The 21672-nt window shown below is 42.4% G+C and overlaps 1 protein-coding gene across 7 annotated transcripts in view; it reads right to left on the reverse strand.

Moving 5' to 3' along the window:
* The window catches only part of DCAF6 (DDB1 and CUL4 associated factor 6), a 172407-nt gene that overhangs the window by 145325 nt on the left and 5410 nt on the right, over positions 1 to 21672 (reverse strand). For all 7 annotated transcript variants that reach the window (XM_089911542.1, XM_022560109.3, XM_089911525.1 and 4 more), the window contains exon 2: positions 934 to 995. In XM_089911542.1, the coding sequence (XP_089767668.1) occupies positions 934 to 995 (62 nt within the window). The remainder of the gene's footprint in view (positions 1 to 933; positions 996 to 21672) is intronic.

The raw sequence follows: 21672 nt of genomic DNA on the forward strand, positions 1-21672 counted from the left end.
TGTGGTGGCTTCTCTTGTTGCAGAGCACAGGCTCTAGGCACATGGGCTTCAGTAGTTGTGGCACACGAGCTCAGTAGTTGTGTCTCACGGGGTCTAGAGCACAGGCTCAGTAGTTGTTACACACAGGGTTAGTTGCTCCGCGGCATGTGGGATCTTCCCAGACCACGGCTTGAACCCATGTCCCTTGCATTGGCAGGCAGATTCTTAATCACTGTGCCACCAGGGAAGTCCAGTGTCTGAAGTTTTCCTAACAAAACCTTACAAGAGTTTTGTTTTGACCTTGTTAAATTTGGGGTGCTATTAGACATGCAACTGGAAATGTTAACTAGAGAGTTATTTATATAAATCTGGAGTTCTGGGAAGAAGTGGAAAGTTGGAAGTCATGTTTTTCAGCCATGGGACTAAACAAAATCACTTAGAAAAGTGAAGAGAAAACAGGGTGGGAGGAACCAAGATAGAATGTTGGTACATCCAACATTTGAAGGTGAAGTGGTGGAGGAGTCAGGGGAGAAGACAGAGAAGATGCAACAAGTCAATGAGATAGAAAGAAAACCAAGAGAGTGTGTTGTTAGCAGAATCCAAGAGAATAAGTATTTCAAAAAAGAAAATGTATTCAACCAATGTCTAAAGTTTCTGAGAAGTGACCACTAGATTTGGAGACATTAAGATCACTAGTGACTGTCACAAAATCAGTACCAATAGAGTGAAAGAGATGAAAGCCTTTTGATAATGTTAGAAAACTCATCATTCTTTAAAAAATCTCCCATATGCTTTCCTAAATTCAAAGTATACTTTTACGTTTTAATGTAAAACTTAATTCTCCCATTTTCTTATACTTAGTCCAATCTCTTTTGGGAGGACTGGGGCAGTTCCTCAAACATCTGAACACTTAGTATTAAAGTCCTTCATAGTTGAGAATTAACTATTACTTACACAGCCATCATGCACATTCAGGGTTGCTTCAAGTTTTAATCTTTGGATAAATTCTCTTCTTCCTGTTTAAAAAGAAAGAACTAAATAAATCATACAATTTATTGCTTAGACAAGTGTAACACTGTTAAGAGCCTAGGAACTGTCATGAGGTAGAGTCAAGCTCTAATTTTAATTCCTCCATTTACAGGCTGAGTGACACTGGGCAAATTAACTCCTCCTCATCCCTAGTTTCCTCATTAGAGTACCTACCTACCTCATGTGTTTATTAAGTGATTCAAGGAGAGAAAGGGCTTAGCACAGTATCTGCAACCACAATAAACACTTAAATGTTCCCTTCATTCATCCATTCATTCAACAAATATATTGCGTACTTACTCCATTCCAGGTCGTGTTCTAGGAGCTAGAGATACAATGGTAAAATAAAAGAGAAAAAGATCCCTGACTCTAGTTAGCTTAATAAAAGAAAATAAACAATATGTGACTTGGTAAAAACTCTATATGGAAAAATAAAGCAGAGAAAGGGGATAAGAGAAGACTGGAGGTGGGGAATAGGTTTTCAATTTTAAAAAGGATGGCAAACTGTTTTAGAATATACCACCTATTTTTAAACATCTCACTTTCAGAAATGCTAAAATACTTAAAAGTTCATTTCACAGTGATGAAATGTGAGAGCACAAAAATTAAATCAGCCTAAATACCCATCAATAGCAGAAAAGTTATAATACTTCAAAAATATAATAAATTCCTCCTTTGAAAGAGAAATTATGTTTCTTTAAGAAATGAATCATTTTTACCAAAAATGGACCAAAAAGCTTCATGCTTATTCAGAAGCTGTAATGAAAGGAAGCCGAATATATATATGACAAAGAACAGTAATTAGCTAAGTAATCAGGCTGATGAGATTTCAAAATTAAATCTGACTATGCTCTCTATATACTGTCACAAGGGACTCTATTATGTTTTCTTGCATTCCACGTAAAGAGCAAGATCTTCTTGAAGCCAGACTGTTTTCTCTGTCCTTGCCTGTAACTGGTAAGATCGCTAGATAATGGATGAACACGTGGGTTAAAGATTTTGCGTGTGTTCGGGTGGGGTATAGTTCCTAAACTTATTGGAATAAAACAACCTGCAGAAATTCAGCAAAGTATTTTCATGAATTAGGTTATACTTTATATAATTAACTTTTCAAATCTGATTTTCAGTTTTAAAAAGATGCTAACTAGTAAACAGAAAAAATTTTTTTAAATCTTTTCCTTTTGGCCAATTCCTTTGGCAATCCTACTGAGTTATAAATTAAGAGTTAAGGAAAGAAGTATTCAAATTAACAACACGACAGTAATTAAAATTCATTAAAATGCTAAGAAAAAAGTATTAAAATTTTTTTTCCAAATTTTTAAAATCTGGGCTTGAAAACATGGCTCTAGCCATTTCCAACTAGAGAAAATGGTAGTGCAACATGAGAGAATAGAAGACAAAGTGAGTAATTTGAGCAAGAATTCTTCCATATGACCTTGTACATAAAAACATGCACTGAGACACGATAGAGACAAGACAGCTCCTAAATGATATTTTTATATGTGACTTAGGAGATCAAAATAATTGTATTGGGCTTCCCTGGTGGCCCAGTGGTTAAGAATCCGCCTGCCAATGCAGGGGACACGGGTTTGAGCCCCGGTCCGGGAAGATCCCACATGCCGCGGAGCAACTAAGCCCGTGCGCCACAACTACTGAGCCTGCGCTCTAGAGCCCGCGAGGCACAACTACTGAAGTCTGCGTGCCACAACTACTGAAACCCGCGTGCCTAGAGCCCATGCTCCGCAACAAGAGAAGCCACCACAATGAGAAGCCCACGCACCACAATGAAGAGTGGCCCCCGCTCACGACAACTAGAGAAAAGCCTGCATTTACTTTTTAAAAAATTGTATTGCTCCACATTCCATAAAATGGGCTTCTAGAACAACCTAGTATAAACCTCCTCTACCCTTTTGGTAATTAAAGGCACTACACCAAGAAATAGGAGCTGAAAGCTAGGATAAAAATAAGAACTATAAGTTTAAAAAAAAAAAACTGAGTCCTCTCAAATTAAAATAAAAATAAACTCATGTCTATTATCAAGAACTGTGATGAGTCTGGCCTACTTGTAAGCTAACAAGCTACCTGCCACCATTTCATGGATGCTAGCAGAAGACACAGGACTTCTGAGTCAGAGGCAAAGGATTTTACTCCTCAAGGAGAATGAGCTTCAGGTTCACATTGGTTCCCCTTGTCCCCCAATTCCCACAGGACAATGCAGAGGGGTCTGGGGGGATACTGCACATGCAATGGGTTTGAATCACAGCTGGGGAACCCTGAACTGAAGGAACGCAAATCTTACATCAAGCAAATCTGCCTAACCTTTGTCCCAAAGGAAAACATTATCTTTATTATTCTGGACAATAAATAAATCTGCCCTCTGCTCCACAGGGAGATATTGTATCTCCCAAGTCTGTTCTCTGAAAAGAGAGTCCAGAACAAAGCAGCCAGTGCCTCTGCTCACAAGATGTGCAGAAATACAAAAGAGACATGGAGAACTGTCTCCCAACAATTACCCATTTGTTATGGATGAATTTACCTATCACTGAGGCTTTCTCTCCAAGTCTTTCTTGCAGCCCAAGCTGCCTCATTTAATTCCGTCTCTTTTACATTCTATTCTATATTAATAGATTGTAAGCTCCATAAAAAAACACTCTTTTGTTCACTCAAGTATCCTAAGTGCCTAGAACAGTGCCTAAGACAAAGGAGGCACTCAATATACATTCCTGAATCAGTGAATAAATGAACAGGCTCATAATACTGATTCTGTTCTTCAACGTGTTTTCACTCAATAATACAAGGTGAACATCTTTCACTGGCAATAAATATAGACATATTGCTCATTTTTAATGGCTCTGTAACTTATGAAACAGCTTCATAACTTATTTATTCAAGTACCTATCTCTGTTACTAGACTGAGATGCTTGGGACAAGAAATGTTAGGCTTAAATCTAACTTGGAACATACTACACATACACTGGGCAAAACTTAACATCTCAGGGCCTTAGTTCTACATTTGTAAAAATTTTATATTTGATGGGAATAATACCATCAACTTTACAGGCTTATTGTCTGGAATAAATTAAGTAGCATATGCAAAACTCATAGGTGTGACTGATCTACTATAGACACTTAATATTCGTTCTCTCCCTATGTACACGTGGGATTGTTCTAAGTTAATATTGTCTGAAAAGAGAAAATGATTTTTTTGTTTGTTTTTGTTTTTAGGCCGCACCGTGTAGCATGTGAGATCTTAGTTCCCCGAACAGGGCTCAAATCCGTGCCCCCTGCACCCGGAGTGCAGAGTCTAACCACTGGACCACCAGGGAAGTCCCGAGAGAAAATGATTTTTAAAGAATGATTTCATTGGGCTTCTCTGGTGGCGCAGTGGTTGAGAATCTGCCTGCCAATGCAGGGGACACGGATTCGAGCCCTGGTCTGGGAAGATCCCACATACCGCGGAGCGACTAGCCTCGTGAGCCATAATTACTGAGCCTGCGCATCTGGAGCCTGTGCTCCGCAACAAGAGAGGCCGCGATAGTGAAAGGCCCGCGCACCACTATGAGGAGTGGCCCCCACTTGCCGCAACTGGAGAAAGCCCTCGCACAGAAACGAAGAGCCAACACAGCCATAAATAAATAAAAAAATTTTTTTTAAAAGGCAAAATTCCTTAAAAAAAAAAATGACTTCATTAAGGAGTTGGGGTAACTTCAACTGGTTAAGAGAAAAGAATAAGGCTGCTGATACTGAGAAACAGAGACAGAACAGCACTTTAACAAAACTTTTTGTAAGGTCGGATCTTAACAAACGGCACCGCGAAACAGAGGAAAGCTTCAAGTGAGCTTTATTAGGGAGCGCTCCCGGGCGAGGTTCACTGGTCCGAGAAAGGGGCCAGAGAGGTCGCGCCCGGGCGAGGGTTGGGCAAGATTTTATAGGGGAAGAAGGGAAAGGGGTGTGGTGAATCTGGGAGGGTGCAGGGTATTCCTTATTTGGTGGTCTTTTCGGGTATCCTGGGGGACCATTAGTCCCGCCCCTCGAAAGGCGGGAAGGCTGGGCCGGGTGCAAAGTCCCCAGGTCAGTTCCTGGAACTGGGTGGTCCGGAAAGTCTCCATGTCAGTTTCTGGAACTGGGTGGTCCGGAGAGCTTCGGTCTGATGCAACCTGTGAATCTGATTGTGTTCCCCTGCCTCGGGCCAGTTGGCCTTACATCCCGACATCTTTGGTGTAATGGGGCGGTGTTCTGATCTCTGGCTACTTCATGCTGAATGGGGGTGTCGAAAGGGGAGTCGGGTGACCAGAGGTCCGAGGCTTAGGGGAGACCCGTGGGGGGTTCTGTAGGAAGCAAGGTGTAAGGACCGAGGCGCATTTGGTTTGTGGCCACCCGAGAGACTTCCTCCATGCGCCTGCGAAGGAACCTAAGAAAACAGGGAGCAAGTATGCTACGAAGAGGGTGCAGTCAGGGTTTGAAAGAGGGGTGTCAAAAGAGTCCCTCTCTCGGCGGGCTGAGGGCCTCTATGACTTGGGGGCAGGAGTGGGAAGGGGAGGTCCCGGTATCGGAGATAGGCAAGAGGGAGGCCGGGTTTAGGAGGGGGAAGAGGTCGAGGAGATAGCAGCGTTTTCAATGAACAGTAGGTGGAACTCCTGGATGTGGGAGGGGCCCAGGAGGGAGAGAGACTTGTGGCCTAGGAGGTCGGCCAGCCGGTGGGAGGAAAGGCTGCCGCTGCTAGGGCCCGAAGGCATGGTTGCCATCCCCGAATGGTTGGGTCTAGCTGTTTGGAGAGGTAAGCCACGGGGCGGTGGCTTACTCCTTGCCTACAGGCTGGGCAAGGAGTCCAGTGGCTATTCCGGCTCCGTTCATCCACAAAAAGGTGAAACGGTCGGTTTGGGTTGGGCAGCGAAAGGGGAGGAGAAGATATCAGCGCGTTACAGAGGGTGAGAAAGGCCTGTCGAACGGCGGAAGGAATGGTGAGGGGTCCTTGAGGGGTTTCTTTAGCGGCTAGATATAAGGGTTTAGCGAGGAGAGCAAAGTTAGGGATCCAGACTACTGGGTGGAGAGGAATTATGGCCTCATTGATTAGTCGGAGGTCCAGGACCAGGCGATAATCCCCAGAGGTCTTGCGGACAGGCAGGATGGGGGTGTTGCAGGGAGAGTCCGTGGGGATAAGGAGTCCCTGGTTTAGGAGTCTGGTGATAATAGGTTGTAGGCCCCTAAGGTGAGTCTCAGAGATGGGAAATTGGGGACTTGATGGAAATTTGGAGGGGTCCTTTAGGCGGATGAGGACGGGGGAATGGTGTGTTATTATTATGGGCTTAGAAGTATCCCAGACTTGAGGATTGATTGGGTTCGGTGTGATTGGAAGAGGGAGATAGGAGGGGGAGGGTTCTAGAGACAGGCCGAGAAGAGGAAGCAGGAGTTGGGAGGAGGGGACCGTAGGGTCAAGTCTAACCAGCTGGAGGGAGGCCCCTAAGTGGAAAAGGACATCTCGGCCTAGCAAGGGAACTGGGCAGGATGGTATGACTAAGAAGGAATAAGTAAAAGGGAGTCCTTCGATATGGCATGGGAGTGGACCGGTCTGGAGTGGGAAGGATGGTTTGCCATCAATACCCATGACCGAGATCTGGGAAGGAGAAACTGGCCCGGAATAAGTAGGCAGGACCGAATAGATAGCCCCCTTGTCCACCAGAAATGAGATGGACTTACCCGCTACCTGTAGCGTTACCCTGGGCTCGGCGAGGGTGATGGGGGTCTTCGAGTCCGGGCGCCGTCAGTCGTCAGCCAATCCCAGCAGTTCAAGTGGTAATGCCATTGGGTAGGCCTGCCCCCCGCGTGGAGACGCTGAGGGAGGGCCAGTCGTAGGGCAGTCACTCTTCCAGTGGCCCGTTAGCCCGCAGCTGGGACAGGGCTTAGAAGGAGGTTGGGGATTGGGACATTGGCGAGCCCAGTGGCCTTCTTTTCCACATTTGAAGCAGGCCCCCGGCGGGGTTGCCTTTTGCAGACCCCGTGGATGCTGTGATCCATGGGAGATGGCCGGCCTTAGGGCGGCTACAAGAGCTTGGGTTTGGAGGGCCACCTTTCGGTGCATTCGAGCCTGTCGGCTGGATTCTGCCAAATCCTCATGACCATTATAGACTCTAAAGGCCATCTTTACCAGATCTCAAATAGGGGTTTGAGGGCCGTCTTCTGCCCGTTTTAATTTCTTTCGGATGTCCGGGGCTGATTGGGTGATAAAATGGGTGGCTAGGACCGCTGCCCCTGCCGGGGTGTCGGGATCCAGCCGGGTGTAGAGAGTTAAGGCCTCTGTAAAGCGATTGAGAAAGATAGCTGGATTTTCGTTAGGTTCTTGGGTTATCTCTTTTAGTTTTTCAAATTTGACTACCTTATGAGCAGCAGCCTGCATGCCAGCCAGGAGGCATTGGATCATGAGGTCGCGTTTACGATGGCCATCTTGGCCATCCTGATAAGTCCAGCCTGGATCGGTGCCAGGTACGGCAGTCGCTCCGACAGGCATGGAGTTGTCAGTAAGGTGAACCTGATCTGCATGGTTTCGGGCAGCAGTTTGAATTCTTTCCCTATCGTCAGGGGTCAGAGTAGAAGATAGGATCACAAAGATATCGCGCCAGGTTAGATCGTAAGCTTGAGAGAGATAGCGAAATTCTTTAATGTAGCGGGAAGAGTCGGCAGAAAAGGAGCCTAATCGCTTTTCTATTTGAGAGAGATCTTGGAGAGAAAAGGGAACATGAACTCTAACTAATCCTTCCGCTCCTGCTACCTCCCTCAGAGGGCAGAGGAGATGTGGATCTTGGGAGTCGTGAGAGCGTGTATGTGCACTAATTGGCGAAGCAAGGGGCGTGGGAGGAGAAACCGCGGGGGAACGGTTGGAGGGGAACAGGTTCGGGAGGAGGAGGGACCGCTTCAGGGTAGGGTGGAGGTTGGAGAGGAGCTCTGGAGAGAGGAGAGTGAGAGATTCGGGTGGGTCGGCTAGTGGAGAGGGGTTATCGTCAAAGGAAATTACGGGCTTGAATGTAGGAGATGTCTGTTTGGCAAGAAGGATCTGGGAAGTGGAACAATCGACGCATAGGGAAGGGCGGGAGCGTAAATACCAGAAGGCCTGAACATAGGGGACCCCGGACCATTTGCCCGTCCTGCGGCAGTAGTTATCTAGATGACGGAGGATGTTAAAACCGAAAGTCCCTTCAGAAGGCCATTTGGATTGATTGTCTAGAGGATATTGTGGCCAGGCCACAGTGGAATAGAAAATAAGCCGTCGGCAACGGAGATCTTGGGAGAAACCGAGAGCTGTAAAATTGGCTAGGAGACACCCCAGGGGCGTCTTAGAATCTGGTTTCGATTGTGAGGTTCCCATGACCCCCAGTCTGTCCCTGAGTGAATGGAGAGGGAGAGAGGCGTCCCTGGTCTCCGTCTCCAATTCACGGCAGGTCGGAGGGCAGTCAGGCGATTGGGACGTCTCCACAATCACCCGAGGCCCGACGGGTCGGAGAGCGGTCAGGCAACTGGGACGTCTCCACAGTCGCCCGAGGCCCGGAGAGAGGACGGAGGAGTCCCTGACGCGGCCGCGGGGACAGGGAGTCCGGTGGGTAGGGACTCTGGGGGTCGGAGGGAACAAGGGAGGGGGACTTACCCCGTTTTCTGCCAGATCGGGTAGATGAGTAGAGGTTCCCTGGTTGTCTCCTGGGGGAGGGGAGGAGCGGCCGCACGGTAACCCGCGGGGCTTGGTACCCCTCCCGCGTTTCGGCGCCAAATGTAAGGTCGGATCTTAACAAACGGCACCGCGAAACAGAGGAAAGCTTCAAGTGAGCTTTATTAGGGAGCGCTCCCGGGCGAGGTTCACTGGTCCGAGAGAAAGGGGCCAGAGAGGTCGCGCCCGGGCGAGGGTTGGGCAAGATTTTATAGGGGAAGAAGGGAAAGGGGTGTGGTGAATCTGGGAGGGTGCAGGGTATTCCTTATTTGGTGGTCTTTTCGGGTATCCTGGGGGATCGTTAGTCCCGCCCCTCGAAAGGCGGGAAGGCTGGGCCGGGTGCAAAGTCCCCAGGTCAGTTCCTGGAACTGGGTGGTCCGGAAAGTCTCCAGGTCTGTTTCTGGAACTGGGTGGTCCGGAGAGCTTCGGTCTGATGCAACCTGTGAATCTGATTGTGTTCCCCTGCCTCGGGCCAGTTGGCCTCAAACTTTTCACTTTACTTGACTCTATTGCCCCTTTGAGCAACTTCTCTTTAAGGCCAAACTTCCTAGTCAACTACAAACGCTGCCATCTCTAGCTCATTGTCAGGTCTTCCTTTTCCTGAACTGTCTGTTTTGCCCCCTCCTATTCATTGGTTTTGTTCTCAGAAATCGTGGGGTATCAGTAAATTCAATGGTCTCTTTCAAGGCACATTTTTCATAACCTCATAGCATCATTAGCTGTCATAGGTAAATGCTGTCTCCTTGACATAATCTTCTTCTTTGGCTTCCAAGACATCTTGCCAGATAACCAGGAGAACTGATAATTAAAGTGTAACAAACTCTGAGGAGAGAAAGAACACAGAACTGTTTTACCTTTGACAATGAACAGCACAAAGAGGTGACTGCAATCAAAATGTGTAAGAAGAAAATAGTAAAAACTCAAATGAATGTTTAAAGGCCAAATGTGGGCTAGAGACACAGTTTAGAATCTCTAGGATCCTAGGCACAGAGAGAATCTACATTCAGTCACCAGCTCTTTTTCATGAGCCTCCCCCAAGTACTCATAAGAAACACTGAAAACAACAAGAAGCCTGAGACAGTCCCTGTCTGGTAAGACTTAAAAAGGAAACTCCAGTCACTTTTCAGGCCCTTCTCTCATGGGAAGCAAAAGTCTTAAGCCACTGGGGAAGCCCTAGCTAAAAAGAGCCTCAGCAAAGGTCCACTAGCTTTAAGAGAGGCAGGAAACCCTCACGTCGATTTCAGGCAAAGGCAACTGCCTCCAGGAAAGGAACGAAGTATAAACTGCCTATCCTTAAGGGAGGGACAGGAATCCCCCTCCCATCCCTACCAAGAGCATTACAGTGAACAACAAGCAGCATTTAAGTGTGGTGGCTTTGAAATGTGTCAACTCACAACGAACCATGTTTCCCAGAATTTTTTCCCTGTATGATTCATGTTATTTGAATTACCAGTCATATTTGCACAAGATTGGTGGATGGAAGTAAAGTAACAGCAATACTGATTTTTATTGATGCTTATATTGTTTATATACATTGTTACTTGTCTGGCTCACCTCATTAGAATGGGGATCAACTAGGCCTATAACCGTCCTGCCTACCCATAGATCCTCTTTTAGGTTCTTGGAACACTAGGCCAATTTGTGTTTAGGTCCATGACAAAGGGTACCAGTTTCTCCTAAAAAAACACCTACATCTATAAGACTGAAGACAGTGAGAACTGGCATAGATCTTATGTTTTCATGGGTTCAGGCCTGTCCTTCCTATCCCCAATTTACCATCATCCTTTCCCAACTGTCTGTCCTGAGGATGTCAAGTCCCAGCAAAAGACATGAAGAAAACAACTTTACAGAGACAGTTTAATGAGTTCCCACAACTACACAAAGTCAAATACCAGTAACACATCTTTGTGTATATGTTTGTATATCTCCTAGTAATTCTGCTTCTTTGGTTGAACTCATTCATGATTAACATTTTCAGCAAACTAGCAACAGAGGGAAACTTCCTCAATCTGGTAATAAGCACCAGTAAAAGACCTAAAATATATTTCATGGTGAAAGACTGAATGCTTCCCACTTAAAATCAGGACAATACAAGGAAGTCCACTCTCACCACTACTATTAAACACAGTCCTGGAAGTTTTAGACATTGGAATAATGTTAAGGAAAAAAAAAAAGACACATAGATTGGAAAGGAAGAAATAAAACAGTCCCTATTGAAAGATGACATGATTTTCCACATAGAAAATCTCCTGGAATATACACAGAAACCTCTGAGAATTAATAAGTAAGTTTTGCAAGATCACAGCATGTAAGATCAACACCAAAAAAAAAATCACACTGTTACATACTAACAATGAATGGGTAGAAGTTGAACTTAAACACAATACATTTGGGCTTCCCTGGTGGCACAGTGGTTAAGAATCCGCCTGCCAATACAGGGAACATGCGTTTGAGCCCTGGTCCGGGAAGATCCCATATGCCGTGGAGCAAATAAGCCCATGCGCCACAACTGCTCAGCCTGCCCTATAGAGCCTGCGAGCCACATTACTGAAGCCAACACGCCTAGAGACCATGCTCTGCAACAAGAGAAGCCACCACGATGAGAAGCCCGCGCACCACAACGAAGAGTACCCCCCACTCGCCGCAACTGGAGAAAGCCCGCGCAGCAACAAAGACCCAACTCAGCCATAAATAAATAAATAAATAAATAGATTTATTTTTAAAAAAATACATTAACAATTGCTCAGAAGAAAATTAAACATCTGGACATAAATATAACAAAATATGCTGAAGATGTGTATCTTGATAATTATAAAATGCTGATGAAAGAAACCAAAGAGCTAAATAACTGGAGTGATGTACTGTGTTTATGGATCAGAAGACTCAACATAGTAAAGATGTCAGTCCTTCCCAAACTGATATGTGAGTCCAATGCAATTCCTATCAAAATCCCAGCAAGGTATTTTGGAGATAAGGACAACCTTACTCTAAAACTCATATAAAAAGGCAAAAGACATAGAAGAGCTAAAACAATTTTGGAAAAGAATTATTGAGGGGAGAAAACGTCACTCAACTTGATGTGAAAACTTACTATATAGCTACAGTAAGCAAAGCAGTATGGTATTTACAAAGGGACAGATACACAGATCAATGCAAGAGAATAGAGAACACTGATTAGATACACATAAATGTGCCCAACTGATTTTTAATAAAGGTGCAAAAGCAATTCCATGGAGAACATACTGACTTTTAAACAAACGGTGCTAGGGCAAGTGGACATTCATAAGCACAAAAATGAACTTCACGGTAAATCACATACCTCATACAAAAATTAACACAAAATGGACTCTGGACTTAAACGTAAAAATATAAGACTATAAAACTTCAGGGAAAAAACATAGGAGGTAATCTCCAGGACCTAGGGTTAAGTTAAGAGTGTTTAGACATCAGACCAAAAGCATAATCCATAAAAGAAAAAAACTGATAAACTGAACCTCTCCAAAGTTAAAAACCTTTACTCTGCAAAAGACTCTATGAAAAGAAGAAAAAGACAAACTACACACTGGGAGAAAGTATTTGCAAACTGCATATCTGACGAATGACTAATACCTAAACTATATAAATAAGTCTCAAAAAACAACAGTGAAAAAACAACAGTGAGAGACATGAAAATACACCCCACTGAAAATATAAAGATGGCAGGACCCCTCCGAGCACCAACAACCAGCTGCGTTGGGACCTGGCCTTACCTGCCAGCTGGCCAGCATCAGCCCAGGACTCCTGCACCGCACAGCCAGCCATACCAGGACCTGGCCCCAGCCACAAGCAGCTGGAAGCCTCTGCACTATGCAGGGCCCCACAGCCAAGTGGGCTGGGAGCCAGCCCCATGTACCAGAGTGCCACAGCAATCGGCCCCACCACAACAAAAGGGCCCACACAGCCCACACAGGGGGCACCCCTAGGTCATACAACTCCCGTGACCTGAGGGGAGTGTACTTATCCCACAAGCTGCACGGCACGGCCAAAAACAAGAAGATATAACAATTGTAAATATATCTGCACCTAATATAGGAGCACATAAATACATAAACCAAATATTAACAGACATAAAGAAATTGACAGTAACATAATACTACTAGGGGACTTTAACACTCCGCTTACATCAATGGATAGATCATCCAGACAGAAAATCAATAAGGAAACACTAACTTTAAACAACATATCAGGGACTTCCCTAGTGGTCCAGTGGTTAAGAATCCGCCTCCCAATACAGGGGACGCAGGTTCAATCCCTGGTTGGGGAACTAATATCCCACATGCCAAGAGGCAACTAAGCCTGCACTCTCTAGACCCGTACACCACAACTAGAGAGCTCACATGCCACAGCTACTGAGCCCACATGCTATGGGGCCCATGTGCCACAACTAGAGATCCCCACGTACCACAACTACTGAGCCCACGCACTCTAGAGCTCATACGCTCTAGAGCCCACATGCCACAACAAAAGATCCCGCATTCCACAACTAAGACCCGATGCAGCCAAATAAATAAATAAATAAATAAACATTTTACAAAATGGTTAAATGTTCTGTGTATCTTACCTCAGTTAATTAAAAAAAAAATCAAGTCAGACGAACTTAATAGATACAGAAAGAACGTTCCATTAAAAAGCAACAGAATACACATCCTTCTCAAGTACCCATGGAACATCTCAAGGATAGAGCACAAGCTGGGCCACAAAGCAAGTCTCAATAAATCTTCTTAAGACTGAAATCATACCAAACATCTTTTCTGACCATAACACTATGAGCCTAGAAATCAACTATAAAGAGAAACTGCAGACACAAAAAACACATGGAGGCTAAACAACATGCTACTAAACAACCAATGGATCACTAATGAAATCAAAGAGAAAATCCAAAAATACCTGGAAGCAAATGAAAATGGAAACACACTGATCCAAAATCTATGGGACTTAGCACAAGCAGTTCTAAGAGAGAAGTTTACAGCAATACAAGCCTAGCTCAGGAAACAAGAAAAATCTCAAACAACCTAACTTTACACCTAAAGCTACTAGAAAAATAACAAACAAAACCCACAGTTAGCAGAAGGGAAGAAGTAATAAACAGCAAAATAAGTGAAATAAAAACTAAAAGATCAATAGAAAAGACCAATGAAACTAAGAGCTGGTTCTTTGAAAAGATAGACCAAACTGATAAACCTTTAGCTACACACATCAAGAAACAAAGAGAGGGCCCAAATCAACAAATCAATAAAATCAGAAATGAAAAAGGAGAAATACAAAGGATCATAAGAAATTACTATGAAAAACTATGCACCAATAAAACAGACAACCTAAAAGAAACCGACAAACTCCTAGAAATGTACAATCTCCCAAGACTGAATCAGGAAAAAACAGAAAACTTGAACAGACCAATTACCAGTAATGAAATTGAGTCAATAACCAAAAAACTAAGAATAAGCAAAAGTCCAGGACCAGATAGCCTCACAGGTAAATTCTACCATTTAAAGAAGAGCTGATACCTATCCTCAAACTATTCAAAAAAACTAAAGAGGAAGGACTCCTGAACTCATTCTATAAAGCCAGCAGCACCCTGATACCAAAAAAAAAAAAAAAAAAAAAAAATCACAAAAAAAAGGAAATTACAGGTGAATATCACTGATGAACACACATGCAAAAATCCTCAACAAAATACTAGCAAATCATTAATTCAACAATACATTATATGGATCATACACCATATTCAAGTGGGATTTATCCCAAGAATGCAAGGATGATTCAATATCTGCAAATCAATCAGTGTGATACACCACATTAACAAACTGAAGAATAAAAACCATATGATCATGTGATCATCTCCATAGATGCAGAAAAAGCTTTTGACAAAATTCAATATTCATTTATGATAAAAATCCTCAACAAAGTAGGTATAAAGAGAACACACCTCCACATAATAAAGGCCCACTTTACTGACAAGTCCACAGCTAACATCACACTCAACAGTGAAAAGCTGAAAGCATTTTCCCTAAAATCAGGAATGAGACAAGGATGCCCACTCTTGGTTCTTTTATTCAACATAGTACTGGATGTCCCAGACACAGCAATCAGACAAGAAAAAGAAATAAAAGGAATCCAAATTGGAAAGGAAGAAGTAAAACCGTCACTGTTCACAGATGACCTGATACTACATATGGAAATTCCTAAAGATACACCAAAACACTATTAGAATGAATGAATTCAATATAGTTACAGATACAAAATCAATACATAGAGATCTCTTGTTTCTATGCAGTAACAATAAACCACCAGAAGAAGAAATTAAGCAAAAAATCCCATTTACAATTGCACCAAAATGAATAAAACACTTAGGAATAAATCTAACCAAGGAGGTAAAAGACTCAGAAAACTATAAAACACTGATAAAAGAAATTGATGATGACACAATTGGAAAGATATACTGAGTTTGTGGATTGGAAGAATTAATATTGTTAAAATGTTTACACTATCCAAGGCAAGCTATAGATTCAATGCAATTCCTATCAAAATACCAATGGCATTTTTCATAGAACTAGAATAGATAATTCTACAATTTCTACAGAAACACAAAATACCCCAAATAACCAAAACAATCTTTAGTAAGAACAAAGCTGGAGGTATCACACTCCTTGATTTCAAACTATACTACAAGCTAAAGCAAATAAATAGTATGGTACTGGCACAAAAACAGACACACAGATCAGCGGAACAAAATAGAAAACACAGAAATGAACCCACATGTACATTGTCAATCAATCTACGACAAAGGAGGCAAGAATACAGAATGAAGGGAAAGACAGCCACTTCAATAAATGGTGTTGGGAAAACTGGAAAGCTACATGCAAAAGTATCAAACTGAACAAACTTTCTCACATCATATACAAAAATTCAAAATGAATTAAAGACTTAAATGTGAGACCTGAAACCATAAAACTTCTAGAAGAAAATATAGGCAGTATGCTCTTTGACCTCAGTCTAAGTAATATTTTTTTATATGTCTCCTCAGCAAGGGAAACAAAAGCAAAAATAAACAAATGGGAGTACATCAAACTAAAAAGCTTTCTGCACAGTAAAGGAAACTATCTACAAGACTAACAGACCACCAATTGAATGTTAGCAGATTTTTGCAAACTATATTTCATAAGGGGTTAATATCCAAAATACACCAAGAACTCATATGATGCAATATCAAAACAAAACCCGAGGGACTTCCCCTGTGGCGCAGTGGTTAAGAATCCACCTGCCAGTGCGGGGGACATGGGTTCGATCCCTGGTCCGGGAAGATCCCACATGCTGCCGAGCAGCTAGGTCCATGCACCATAACTACTGAGCCTGTGCTCTAGAGTCCGCGAGCCACAACTACTGAACCTGCGTGCCACAACTACTGAAGCCCATGCACCTGGAGCCCATGATCTGCAATGAGAAGCCACTGCAATGAGAAGCCCATGCACCGCAATGAAGAGTAGCCCCCACTCGCTGCAACTAGAGAAAGCCCGCACAGAGCAACGAAGACCCGATGCAGCCAATTAACTAATTAATTAATTAATTTAAAACCCAATTATAAAATGGGCAGAAGACCTGAACAGACATTTTTGCAAGGAAGACATACAGATGGCCAATGCGCACATGAAAAAATGCTCAACATCCCTAAACATCATGGAAATGCAAATCAAAACCACAATGAGATATCACCTCACACCTGTCAGAAAGGCTATTATCAAAAAAACAACAAATAACAAGTGTGGGAGAGGATGTGAAGGAACGGAAACCCTCATGCACTGCTGGTGGGAGTGCAAATTGGTACAGTCACTATGGAAAACAGTATGGAGGTTCCTCAAAAAACTAAAAAGAGAACTACTGTACTATCCAGCGATTCCGCTTCTAGGTAATTTCCAGAAGAAAACAAAAGCATTAATTCGAAACAATATATGCGCCCCTATGTTCATTGTAGCATTATTTACAGTAGCCAAGATGTGGAAGCAACCTAACTGTCCATCAAAAGATGAATGGATAAAAAAGATGTGGTGCACATATATGTAATGGAATACTACTCAGCCATGAAAAGGATGAAATCTTGCCATTTACAACAACGTGGGTGGACCCAGAGGATATTATGTTAAGTGAAGTAAGTCAGAGAGAGAAATACAAATATCATATGATTTCACTTACATGTGAAATCTTAAAAACAAAACAAATGAGCAAACGTAACAGAACAGAAACAGACTCATAGATACAGAGAACAAACAAAACAAATGAACAAAAGTAACAGAACAGGGGCTTCCCTGGTGGCGCAGTGGTTGAGAGTCCGCCTGCCGAAGCAGGGGACACGGGTTCGTGCCCCGGTCTGGGAAGATCCCACATGCCGCGGAGCGGCTGGGCCCGGGAGCCATGGCCGCTGAGCCTACGCGTCGGGAGCCTGTGCTCCGCAACGGGAAAGGCCACAACAGTGAGAGGCCCGCGTACCGCAAAAAAAAATTTAAAAAAAAAGTAACAGAACAGAAACAGACTCACAGATACAAACAGGCGGCTGCCTAAAGGGAGGGGGTTGGGGGGAATAGTTGAAGGAGATTAAGAGGTACAAACTTCCAATTACAAAATAAATGAGTCACATCAATGAAATGTACAGCATAGGAAATACAGTCAATAATATTGTAATAACTTTGTATGGTGACAGTAACTATACTGATCATGGTGATTATTTCGTAGTGTACAGAAATATCGAATCACGATGTTGAGCACCTGGAACTAAATTAAATACTTCAATTAAAAATTGATACTTCAGGGCTTCCCTGGTGGCACAGCGGTTGAGAGTCCGCCTGCCGAAGCAGGGGACACGGGTTCGTGCCCCGGTCTGGGAAGATCCCACATGCCGCGGAGCGGCTGGGCCCGGGAGCCATGGCCGCTGAGTCTGCGCGTCCGGAGCCTGTGCTCCGCAATGGGAGAGGCCACAACAGTGAGAGGCCCGTGTACTGCAAAAAAAAAAAAAAAAAAAAAAAAATTGATACTTCAATTTAAAATACTTCAATTAAATACAACACTTCAATTAAAAAAAAGAATAAGAAAATATAAAGATAGTTTAAAAAAAAAAAAGCACATAAAAAGATGCTCAAAATTAACCATTAGGGAAATTATAAATTTAAACCACGAGTTACCACTACACACTTATTAGAATTACTAAAATAAAATCAGTGTCAGGGCTTCCCTGGTGGCACAGTGGTTGAGAGTCCACCTGCCGATGCAGGGGATGCGGGTTCGTGCCCCCGTCCGGGAGGATCCCACATGCCGCGGAGCAGCTGGGCCCGTGAGCCATGGCCGCTGAGCCTGCGCGTCCGGAGCCTGTGCGTCACAACGGCAGAGGCCACAACAGTGAGAGGCCCGCGTACCGCAAAAAAAAAAAAAAAAAAAACAGTGGCAACACCAAATGCTGCTGATGATGCAGAGAAACTGGATTACTCATACATGGCTGATTGGGAACATAAAACGGTTCAGCCATACTGGAAAAAGGTATGGCAGTTTCTTACAAAAGTAAACAATGTGCTCATCAAATAGTGCAGTAATTACAATTCTTGGACACTTATCCCAGAGATGAAAATCTATGTTCATACAAAAACCTGTATATGGATATTCGTAACAGCTCTCTATTTAATAGTCAAAACTGGAAACAATACAAATATCTTCAACAAATGAACGATTAGTTATATATTGATATCATGAAATACTAATCAACAATACAAAGAAATAAACTATTGTACACACAACCTGGATGAATCTTAAGGGAATTATGCAGAGTGAAAAAAGCCAATCTCAGAAGTTTACATGCTGTTATTTATAACATTACATACATGTTATTTATGTAACACTCTTGAAATGACAAAATTATAGAAAGGGAGAACAGATTAGTAGTTACCAGGGGTTAGCTGTTGGGAGGGAAGGAGGTAGTTGTGGCCAAAAATGGGATCACAAAGGACTATTGTGATGAAACTGTTCTGTACCTTAAATATGGTGGTAACCACTTTAATCTATTAACATTAATTAACATTAATTTATTAAAATTATTAGAGAAATGCAAATCAAAACTACAATGAGGTATCACCTCACACCGGTCAGAATGGCCATTATCAAAAAATCTAGAAACAATAAATGCTGGAAAGGGTGTGGTGAAAAGGGCACCCTCCTCCACTGTTGGTGGGAATGTAAATTGATACACCACTATGCAGAACAGTATGGAGGTTCCTTAAAACACTAAAAATAGAAAGCAATCCCACTACTAGGCATATACCCTGAGAAAACCATAATTCAAAAAGAGTCATGTACCACAATGTTCACTGCAGCACTATTTACAATAGTCAGGACACGGAAGCAACCTAAATGTCCACTGACAGATGAATGGATAAAGAAGATGTGGCACATATTTACAATCGAATATTACTCAGCCATAAAAGGAACAAAATTGAGTTATTTGTAGTGAGGTGGATAGACCTAGAGTCTGTCATACAGAGTAAAGTCAGAAAGAGAAAAACAAATACCATATGCTGACACATATATATAGAATCTAAAAATGATGAACCTGGTGGCAGGGCAGAAATAAAGACATAGACATAGAGAATGGACGTGAGGACACGGTGGGGGAGGGAGAAGCTGGGGTGAAGTGAGAGTAGCATCGACGTATATACACTACCAAATGTAAAACAGATAGCTAGTGTGAAGCAGCCGCATAGCACAGGGAGATCAGCTCGGTGCTTTGTGACCACCTAGAGGGGTGGGATAGGGAGGATGGGAGGGAGGCTCAAGAGGGAGGGGATATGGGGACATGTGTATGCATATGGCTGATTCACTCTGTTGTACAACAGAAATTAACACAGCATTGTGAAGCAATTATACTCCAATAAAGATGTATTAAAAATAATAATAAAATAAAATTTTTTAAAAAACTAAAATCAGTGCTAAAATTGCATGGAACTAAATACACATGCAAAAGTGCATGTAAAACTGGGGAAATATGAATAAGATTCATAGATCTATGTCAATTTCCTAATTGTGATATATTAATATAGTTGTACAAGATACTACCATTGGGAAATTGATTGAGGGTATATGAGATCTCTTTGTATTATTTCTAACAACTGCACATGCATCTACACTTATCTCTAAATTAAAAGTTAAAGTACTAAACAAAACAAAACCTTCCCACAAAGAAAACTCCAAGCTCAGATGGCTTCAATGATGAAATCTATCAAACATTTAAGGAAAAGGTAATTTCAAGTCTACACAAACTCTTCAGAAAAAGAGAAGTACACTTCCAACACATTTATGAGGCCAGCATAATAATCCTGATACGAAAAACAGGCAAAAATATAACAACTGTGAGCTAATATCCTTAAAGAACAAAAACACAAAATTCTTACCAAAAGTGAAGCCAGCAATATATAAAGGACAATTTATCATAACCAAGTAGGATTTGGCCCAGGAATTGAATGTTGGTTCAACATTCAAATCAATCAATATGTTAACATAATCTATGAAACAGAAATCATATAATCAATTCAACAGATGCAGAATAAACCCTGACAAAATTCAACAGCTAGTCATGATAAACACTCTCAGCAATTTAAGAGTAGAAGGGGATTTCTTCAATGGGTATCTACAAAAACCTACAGTCAACAACATATTTAATAGTTAAAGACTGAATGCTTTCCAGGATGAGGAATAAGGCAACAATGTCCACCCTTACTACTTCCTTTCAAGATTCTACTGGACTCCTGGTCAATGCAATTAAGCAAGAAAATTGAAAACGGAAGAAAAAAACAACATAGGTAAAAAAGGAAGAAATCTTGTTTTTTGGTTTTTTTGGTTTTTCTTTTTTTGGTCACACCACGCGGCTTGTGGGATCGTAGTACCCCAACCAGGGATTGAACCTGGTCCCTCTGGGCAGTGAGAGCACCAAGTCCTAATCACTGTACCACCAGGGAATTCCCAGGAAGAATCTTAATATGCAGTGACATAATCAACTACATAAAATCCAAAAAAGCCTGCAAAAAAAATTTTTTATAAGAACTAATGAGTAGGGCTCCCCTGGTGGCACAGTGGTTAAGAATCCACCTGCCAGTGCAAGGGTCACAGGTTCAAGCCCTAGTCCGGGGAAGATCCCACATGCCCTGGAGCAACAAAGCCTGTGCGACACAACTACTGAGCCTGCACTCTAGGGCCCACAAGCCACAACTACTGAAGCCCGTGCACCTAGAGACCGTGCTCTGCAACAAGAGAAGCCACCGCAATGAGAAGCCTGCACACCACAACGAAGAGTAGCCCCTGCTCGCCGCAACTAGAGGAAAGCCTGTACGCAGCAACGAAGACCCAACGCAGCCAGAAATTAATTTTTTTAAGAAAGAACTAATGAGTAGGTTGAGTAAAGTTGCACGATATAAAGCCAATTTTAAAAAATTTTATTTCTATATATGCACAATGAATAATTTGATATTACTTATAAAATGATACTATCTAAAATAGTATAAAAACATTAAATATATAGGAATAAATAGAGCAAATATATATATAAGATCTGTACACTGAAAAATATATAACATTGCTGAAAGAAATGAAGGAACAACAAAATAAATGGAGAGAAAAGCCACCATTATGAATTGGAAGATTCCATACTGTAAAGACTACAATTCTCCCTGAAATAAGGTACAGATTCAACACAGTATCAGTCAAAACCCCAGCAGTCCTTTTTATAGAAATTGACAAGCTGATTCTGAAATTTAAAAATTGAAAAGGACTCAGAATAGCCAAAGTAATTTTGAAAAAAAGAACCAAGTACAAAATATCACACTAGCTGATTTCAACACTCACTATAAAGACCGAAAGTAATGGCATAAAGGCAGACACCTAGATCAATGGAATGTGGTAGAGAA

Source organism: Delphinapterus leucas, chromosome 1 (assembly GCF_059928025.1).
Source record: "Delphinapterus leucas isolate spDelLeu-1000000601 "Yukka" chromosome 1, BTC_Dleu_Yukka2, whole genome shotgun sequence".
NCBI lineage: Eukaryota > Metazoa > Chordata > Mammalia > Artiodactyla > Monodontidae > Delphinapterus > Delphinapterus leucas.